Genomic DNA, 9,346 nt, shown 5'->3' with positions numbered 1-9,346 from the left:
CCGACAGGAGTCATCCCTGAGCACAGAGCCAGGAGTCAGGCCTGAGCACTGCCAGGGCTGGCTACAAAGATAAATCAAATAAAGGAAATGAAACAAAAGCAGATGGTGCAGGTCAGCCGGCCCTGGGGTGAGGGTGAGGGGCGAGCACTGAGCACCCACCAAGACAGCCGCGTGTGAGGAGGGAGTGCGAGTGGGCAAGGCAAGAAGCACCGTGGAGAAACGCAGAGGGAGACGCCGAGGGGGCTGGTTCCGGATGAGGCCCTGGAGAGGAGGGGACACACCACAGACAGACCCCCCAGAGCGTGCAGGGGCCAGAGCACTAATACAGCAGGCAGGGCGCTTGCTTGCACGCAGCCAACCTGGGTTTGATCCCTGCAACCCTTCAGCCCTCCAGGAGTGACTCCTGAGCACAGAGCCAGAGTCAGCCCCGAGCACTGTCAGGAACAGCCTCAAAACCTAAAACAAAAGAACGAAAAAGGCCGGAAGGTGCGGGGGCTCTGATGGGACGCCCCTGTCTCCGTTTGAACCTGGAGCAGGAGCAGGATTGTGGGGCGGGCACGTGACAGGGCCGGGGGACAGCACAGGGACTCTAGAATTGCCTCCTTGTCCCCAGCAGGCCACTCTTCAGTAGAAAACAAGCAATTCAGAGCTCGGGGGTCCTACCCAGCCCTGGGGGTCTCCGAGAAAAGGTTCTGGGTCATGTGGAACTGCACATCCAGCAGTCAGGCCCCCCTGGAGTGGGGATCCCCTGTCCACACAGACCCGCTTCCCGGCCCCCTCTCATTGGACTATGTCTGACCTCACTTCTCTTCCTCTCTGGGGACGGTGAGGGTGTCCCAAAGTCCAAGGGACGCAGCAGCCCTGGGAATAATATGACTAAATGTAGAAGTCAGGGTGTCTGGGATGGCCCGCCTCCCACACTGAAAGCAAGGAAGTGACGAGGTGACACAGGGAGGGGCTCCCAGCCGTGTGCACCCAGGGGGCCACCACCTTCTCTAGAGGCTTCCTGCCCACCAGTAAGACAGCCGGAAGGAGTGGTGGAGGCTTGAGACAGGCCAGAGAAGTGGGGACGCGGGAGCTGTCCCCCACCTCCGCTGGACCCCACACAGCCTGCCGCTGCGGCCCCCTCCCTCCTGCCCAATGAGCCCGTGGGTGCGGGCCCCGTGGCTGCCCTGGGCGCTGCTCCTCATCCACCACCCAGGTGAGAGTTCGGGGGTACGCACAGCCGCAGGGACGGAGTGGCAGAGAAGCTTCCAGAACGCCTCTCATGTCACCACCCGGACACAAGGGCCCAGTGTGAAGAGGCGAGTTGGACTGGCGGAAAGGAAGCGCAGAGTTGGACCTTGGAGATGGTGACCTGAGCCACACACACACTCTCTCTCACACACACACACATACCCACACACATACAACTCACACACACACAACATACATAACACACACACATGCCACTCACAAACACACCACTCATACATACATGCCACCAGACTCACATGCCACTTACATACACTCACGTACCAAACTCACACACAAGAAACTTACACGCATAGACACACACCAGACACACACATCCACCACTCAAACACAACCAGGCACACACACACACCACTCGGACACACTACCCCTGTATGACACCAGAGAGTGGAGGGAGCTGCTCCTGCTGTCCCCAGGCCTGAGGAAGGCCTCGCCCCTGCCTCTGCCAGTCCCAGCCCCCGAGTCCTAAACGGACGGGCATCCAGGGGCCCTGACAACGCCTCCCTCCCCATGCTCCACTGACTGGCAGCCATGCAAGTCATGTTGGAAAAGAAGACGCTTCCTGGGAATGGGGTCTCTGCACTGGGTGAGGTGATTTCATGACCCAAACTTCGCCCCGCAATAATACCCTTGACACTTCTCTGACGCCCTCTCTGCTGTGGGGTTCAGTATCCTGGGGGACCCGGTATGGGATGTCCTGCCAGTGTCCCAGCTGCGGGGGGGGGGGGGCAGGTGGGTGTTTGGAGGCAGTTTTGGGTCCTGCCCTGGTTGGTGCGGGCAGGGAGGGCAGCGGAGAGGAGATTGGGGTCCAAAGCAGGAGACTGCTGGGGTCAGAATCTGCAGCGGAGCCCAGAGAGTCACAGGGGTGTGGCTGATGGGGGCAGTTGGTGTGAGCTGGTAACCCGCGGGGGCCCATGGTGCCCGGTGCCCTGAGCCGGCTGTGCTTTCCAGGCTGTTTGTCCCTGAGGGGCCCCGGCTCCGTGCATGGCACCGTCGGGGAGTCGCTGAGCGTGTGGTGCAGGTACAAACAGGAACACAAAAACAACAGCAAATACTGGTGCAAAGCTCCATGTGTCACACGACGTAGTGTGGTTGTGGAGACGTCAGAGACACAGCGGGAAGCAAGAAGGGGCCGCGTGACCATCAGGGACGACCCAGCAAACCTCACCTTCACTGTGACCTTGGAGAACCTCACGGAAGCCGACTCGGGCACGTACTGGTGTGGGGTCTCACGGCCTATATACATATGGGATACCAGAGCCCAGGTGGTGGTGTCCGTGTCCCCAGGTGAGGAGTTTCAGGGAGGAGGGGCAGGGGCAGGGCTCAGATCTGAGACTTGAGCAAAGGTGGGAGGATACTGATGGGTCAGGGGAGCCCCAAGGGTCAGCCCTGCTACCCCATGCTGGGCTTTAGGGCCGGAGGACGCGGGGTGGAGGCGGCAGGACGAGGGTGAGGGCGCTGGGCTCAGATGGTGCCTGAGAAGTGGCTGCGAGACTGCGGTGTAGACAGAGCTCTTGGGTAGGAGACTGGGGGTGGAAACGGGTTGGGCAGGCTAGAGTCTAGATTGTCGGGTCCCCTCTGGAAGTGCTCAGTGGGCCAGCAGAGTCTGGGGGCCGCCATCCTGTGCCCTCCGGGTGAGCTGTACAGGGCAGGGGCCGGGACAGACTCAGCCTGTTTATCTTTCCTTTCCCGGAACCAGCGCCAGAGTCAACCCTGCGTATGTACGACACAAGGACCCAGACCTCGGCATGGGCCACCGAAAGGACCTCCGTGCTGTCCACTACGCTGGCCGCAGGGAGCACCCCTCACAGTGCCCATGGCCAGGATGGGTCCCAGCCGGCCTCGAGCACTGGGTAAGACATCCTGCAGGTGGCCTTCTCTGGGGGTGACCTGGGGTGGCACTTCCTCCCCTGTCCCCGGACAGTGCCATGCGCATGCGGGTTGGAAGCTGCAATGTCACCTTCTAACCTGGGACACAGCTCACTGGCCCTGCCTGGGCAAAGGCAGGTTTCTGGGGTGCTGGGAAGCAGCAGCATGTGGCGAGACCCCCGCACACTAAATGCCTCACAGGAACAGTCTCCTCTGCTCCCAACGCCGGGCACAGTGGTCCCGGCCCATTGCAGTACCACAAAGCCCAGGTCAGAAGTTCAGCCACAGCTGGACCCTGTCCAGGGGCCCCTATATGGTTTCTGCGGCTCTGGTCTGAGCCCCTTCCTGGTAAACTCCCCGTCTGCCGCTGTTGGTTTATTGGGGGCTACACCTGGTGGTCTGGGGGCCAGCAGTGCTCAGGGCACCACCCAGGGTACGGGGAAGAAATGCTGGGGTTTGTGCCCACTCTCAGAGTCATATCAACTCCTGGAAAACCTCACAGAAGCCTACACGGGCACGTACCGGTGTGGGGTCTCGTGGCCTCTATTCAGAAGGATCTCCAACCCTGTGGTGCTGTCCCTGTCCCCAGTAGAGCCCCTCAGGACATCTGTCATGAAAAGACATATGTCTGTATGTGTGTGCATGTACATGCATGTTTATCATACACATTGTATGCGTGGTGGAGCATGTCTGTCCCACAAGCACGTATCAACGCAGCTGTTCTAGGACTTTCCTGCGGAACCCGGACTCGCTCTCAGTCTGACCATTTGCTGAGAGGCGGGAGGGGGAGCAGAATGGGGCAGCCCAAAGTGGGGTGCAGGCCTCAGCCTCCTCCTGGGCCCCTTCAGGCCCCCCCTCAGGAAGCCGAACTCGAGCATCCCCAGGGCCAGGTGAGGTCTCCGCATCCCCAGCGTCCTGGACACATCCTATATTTGTGGGAACCCCTGGGGCCCTGCGGAGCCCAGCACTGCGGTGGGACTGTGGGACTCAGAGCCCCCTGCCCCCTACCCTGGGGCCTGGGAGATGCTCACCGGTAGAAATCAGAGGGTGGGGAAGGGGAGGGCGGCCTTCGTCCCAGAAACTCCATGTGCCCTTGGAGTGTTTTTGAGCCGCTGCTGCTGTGCGTCAAGGGGGACCCCCACAGCCCTGCTGGCAGCCCCTCCCGGTACTCTCCCCCCACAGAGAAGCAAAGCTGTACAGAGTTGGAAGATGCTCCCCTAGGAGACTCACTTCCTGTCCGTGTCCCTCCAGGTTCCTGCTCGGCTACGCCCCCTTCCTGCTCCTCATCCTTCTGAAGGTGCCCCTGCTGCTGGGCGTGCTGGGGGCTGTCCTCTGGGGGAGACGGCGCCCAAGGGGCCTTCAGGGATCCACCCCCGGCAGCCTGGCCTAGGTGTCCCATGTGGTGCCACCGACCCCATCCAGAGACGCAGACAAATGCTCGCTGGGACCAGAAGGGACGTCCGGGTCGCAGCCCTCAGCACTCTCCAGGGCTTTCCAGAGACTCGTGAACACAACGTTAAAACCCTTTAGTCGGGGCGGGAGCGATAGGTAGGGCTTTTGCATTGCACGCGGCTGACCCAGCTTTGATTCCGAGCATCCCATATGGTGTCCCAAGCACCACCAGTAGTGATTCCTGAGTGCAGAGCCAGGAGTGACCCCTGAGCATCACCAGATGGGACCCAAATAGCAAAAGTAAATATATATATGAATATATGTATATACATATATATATAAAAAAAACTTTAGCCAAAGACTCTGGTGCTTCCGGGATGAAGCAGAGAGCTGTCTCCAGCACACCCGACCATGAATTCCGAGGGAGAGGCCCAGGCTGAGCACATGGACCCAAGGCAGCTTCTCAAGGGAGCAGGGGCCTAGCAACGAGCTCCCCCAGGCTCAACACACAGGGGCATTTCAGGACACCCACAAGCCCCGGGTGACACGCAGCTGGAACATCTGTGAAAGCAGAAGCTGCTGTGAGAATATGTCCCAACAAGGCTGGGGGGATGCTGCCCGCCCAGGGGGTCGCTGAGCTCAGGGGACTTCACTTTACCCGTGGGGGGGGGGAGCCGTGAAACGATTGAGCCTGAGAAGTGGTCTGAGACCGAACCTTGGATCACGGATGAACTTTGACCGGTGAGAAATCCCACTTCCTGGCATGGTGTTGGCAGGGACGGGACTTAGGCTCCCAAAACCCTTCTGGAAACCAGCTTTCCCCCATACTGCGTGCTGTTCTTTGTTTGGGGAACACAGCCATTGGTGCTCAGGGCTTACTCCTGGATGCGATCAGGTTTCCCTCCTGGCGGGGCTTGCGGGGCTCCTATAAAGTGTTGGGATCGGTTTGGTCAAGTGCTGGACAAGTGGACTATCACACCTGCCTATCTCTGTCGCCCTTGAACTTTAGTGAAGATGCCCAGAGCTTCAAATACTCCAAGCAGTGGGACTGAAGGGATAGCCAGTGGGGAGGGCGCTTGCCTTGCACACGGCCAACCCAGGTTCAATCCCCGGTACCCCATATGATCCCTGAGCCCTCTAGAAGTGATCCCTGAGCACAGAGCCAGGACTGAGTCCTGAGCACTGCCGGGTGTGGAGCCCCCCCCCCAAAAAACAAAACAATATAAAAACCAGGTGGCCCTGGCCTACCATCCAGATCACAGGCTTTTTCTCCTGGAAGAGAGCAACATGACGCCACCATAGCCATGCCATTAAACTCCACATCAGGCTGTTTCACTCGGGGCCTCCAGAGCAGGGTGAGTGAGAGCCCTCCCCGCTCCAAGGGACCCATCCCTAGCAGCCGAAAACTTCCTGAAGCTCACACCGCCATGCTCAAGGACATTTCCCACACTTTGAGCCAGGCTTTACATACGACTGAACATATTCTTGGACCACGCAACCGCATTAGCGGCCACACGACACATCATAAGACACTCCCTACCCATCTCCAAAAGTTCCAGACCACATTGGATTGGCTTCAAATAGTAGGCAACAAATCATAGAGGGAAATCTGTATATACATATATATGCATATATACATAGTTTCCGATAGATATATATGAAAGCTCACATCACTCAACCTTTAACAACATGTTAGTGATATTCAAAAGACTGTCTTAATAGTTCCTGCCAATATAGAACGATCTTCACACTGTCTCGTCTATGGATAGTTTTTTATAGGATTTTCAGTGGTTTTCCATAACAGACAATACAAAATATATTATTTTGTTATGCTTTGGAACAGGGGTTGGGGCTTTGGATGGAAATATCCTAAATTGGATGGTGGGTTGGTGAAATGGTGAAGAGAATTTGTTTGAATATTAAATGCAGCACTGCAGTACTATAACACTATTGTCCCATTGTTCCCCAATTAGCTTGAGAGGGTACCAGTAACGTCTCCATTGTGAGACTTCTTACTGTTTTGGCATATGGAATATGCCATGGGTAGCTTGCCAGGCTCTGCCATGTGGGCGGGAAACTCTCGGTAGCTTGCTGGGCTCTCCGAGAGAGACGGAGGATTCGAACCTGGGTCGACCGCATGTAAGGCAAATGCCCTACCCGCTGTGCTAAATGTAACCAAATATTTTGAACCACCTTATAACTAAAAAAATAAATAAGTAAAGTGGCCCAGGACTGCCTGGGTCTTGGAGCAACTCTGAACCTAAAGGCAGCGCCAACTGAGTCTCACCTCTGACCTGTGAGGCCTCCTCGCCACCCTTGTCCCCCCTGCAGGGACACGTCCCTCCTGCCCCAGCCACTGCACTGGGCGTGGCCTCCCACACTTCTCCATGGCATGCCCGGAAACAAAAGAACTTTCCATTAATTCCTGGACAAGCTGGGGAAAGGATGCTCCGAGCACTCAGGCAGCAGGAGACCACCAAGTCTCCAAAATCTCAGCGGGGTGATGATGTTCCAAACTTTCAAGTCTGAGCACCAGGGGCGCTGGGGACACGGGACAGGAAGCACTCAGGACACAGGGAGAATTCTTCCTGCTCAGAGAGTAGGTGGGGTCTGCCTCGCAGAGGGCACCCGCAGAATAGCTGCACCCCACACACACACAGAGGGAACCCTCCAGGAAATGACCATGGGTGTGATTCCCACGGGGCGTCTGAGCTGCGGGCTCTGGATATGGCTACAGTGCTATGCTTTGAGGGAGAGGCCAAACCTGTGGTGTTCTGCGCTCACTCCTGGCGTGACTCAGAGGACCATATGGGGGTGCTGGGGATCAAACCTGGGTGGGTTGTGTGCAAGGCCAGTGCCTTCCCCACCATACTATGGCTCCGGCCCCTTTGCAGGTGTCTTACCCGACCCCCAGCCGTCAGCCCAGCCCTCTGGGTCCAGCCCGGGTTTGGAAAAGAGGAAGATTCTTTCCCACGTGGTCAGTGAGAGAGAAGAGACTGTGCAGATGACACAGAAGTGTGGACGGGCCCTGCCGGGGGCGGGGGGTTCCTCAGCTGGACTTGTTGCCCCACACCTCGCAGTTGCTCCACACAGACTATTCTGCAGCCTCACTCACTTGCCGGACACGCGATCAACCCCGGGTGGATCCCCTGCACCCCACAGGGTTCCCACAGCCCTGACAGGAGTGATCCCTGAGCACAGATCCAGGAGTCAGCCCTGAGCACTGCCAGGTGTGACTATGAAACTAAAAAAAATTAATGAGATGAAACAAAAGGAAGATGCAAGGATAGCCTTTCAGGGGGCGAGCACTGAGCACCCACCAAGACAGCCTCGTGGGTTAAAAGGGCGGGATGGGATCTGGGCCTGGCCGGGATGACCTTCATATGCCTGGTTGGAGCCAGGCAGGGTCACTGCAATCTTCTTGGCAAGGCGGGATTCCTTGACTCTTTGACAAATGATTGAGCTCACGCCACCAGGGCCCAGATGAGAGCAGGACGGAGGGATTTTGTTCCCCAGTCTGCTCACTCCTTGGGACTCATTCAGGGGGTGTGGTGGTCCCAAACACCCACCAGCCCTTTTCCTGGGTCCCTTCTAACTACCTCTGTGGTCAAGCCCCAGGGGAGACACGGTTGAGCTGGGACAGTCACAGACTGGGCCTCAAGCGCTGCTTTTCACCCTCAGCCTCCAGCAACCAGAACTATACAGAGACCCCTGGGACCCCCATGTGTGCCTCAGGGACGCCCCCCCCCCCCCCACAGCAGGCCAACCAGGAGAGAAAGACACTCCCGTTCCAGCATCTCACGCCCCCTGGTGGAGCGACTCTGCAGAGCAGGGTGTGACCCAGAGTTTCTGGAACTTAACCCAATACAGGGAGATCAGAACTTGTTTTCCCCATTCCCCCCAGGGGTTGGGCAGAGGGGAAGATGAAGGAGGGGTAAGTGGAGGAGGAGGAGTAAGAGGAAGAGAAATTGGAGAAGAGGAGGAGGAGTGTTGGGATTGGACCTACCTTCAGAATGAGCCCAAGTAGACTGCACTGCACAGGGGCAGGAACTTTTTGTTTAAACTGCCTTCAGTAAATAGTTTCATGAATTTCAGTTTCTCAAGTCAGCTTTCCTTTGTCATGCAGATAAATGTCCTGGCCCAGCCTAGTCTTTGGGATATAGATTCCAGATGCTTACCAGGTCACCTTTGGGATGCAAACCCAGGTATTATACCCACAGGAAGGTTTAGGTTATATATATATATATATATATATATATATATATATATATATATATATATACACACACACAAATATATATTATTGAATCACCATGTGGAAAGTTAAAATCCCAGTAAACCTCCCAATGCCCGCCCTCTACCCCCATCCCCGCCTGCGTAATTGATAATTTTCACTTCATTTCTCTTTACCTTGAATACATTCCATATTTCAACACAAAACTCACTATTGTTGAAGTTTCCCCCCAGGGAAGACAGCCCTACTGCCAAGGAAGCATTTGATAATTAGTTCCCCATTGCTGAGATTGGGGAGATATGAAGTCCCGCTGTTTCAAGTACATAACTTTTTTTTTATCTATTAACTCCTTCCCGAGACACCAATTTCGTGCCTGCTTAATAAGTAGTCCTCATAATATGGTTGATGCCATGTCACCCGACGAGAAAAAAGGATATTTTCCATCCTCAGACGGCGTTGGGCTATGACTTATTTCACAGTCTAGGGATATGGCTGCAAGCAGTTTCTGGAAACAAAAGTTGTGTACTTGGCCTCCGGATTCTGGTTGATCAGCAGCAAAGTGGCCACACAAAAGTGTGGCCCACCCAGGTTGACTCT

General features: G+C 56.2%; 1 protein-coding gene across 1 annotated transcript; it reads left to right on the top strand.

Annotated features, from left to right (window-relative positions):
• Window positions 1-1,140: 1,140 nt before the first annotated feature.
• LOC129403541 (CMRF35-like molecule 2) lies at window positions 1,141-4,513 on the top strand. The gene is made up of 4 exons (XM_055132277.1): window positions 1,141-1,201; window positions 2,206-2,541; window positions 3,596-3,647; window positions 4,375-4,513. The coding sequence occupies exons 1-4, from the start codon at window positions 1,141-1,143 to the stop codon at window positions 4,511-4,513; spliced, it is 588 nt and encodes a 195-aa protein (XP_054988252.1).
• Window positions 4,514-9,346: the final 4,833 nt, after the last annotated feature.

This window comes from Sorex araneus, chromosome 3 (genome assembly GCF_027595985.1).
Source record: "Sorex araneus isolate mSorAra2 chromosome 3, mSorAra2.pri, whole genome shotgun sequence".
In the NCBI taxonomy this organism is placed as follows: domain Eukaryota; kingdom Metazoa; phylum Chordata; class Mammalia; order Eulipotyphla; family Soricidae; genus Sorex; species Sorex araneus.
The sequence above is the reverse complement of the archived record's forward strand: the minus strand, read 5'-3'. Positions and strand labels throughout refer to the sequence as shown.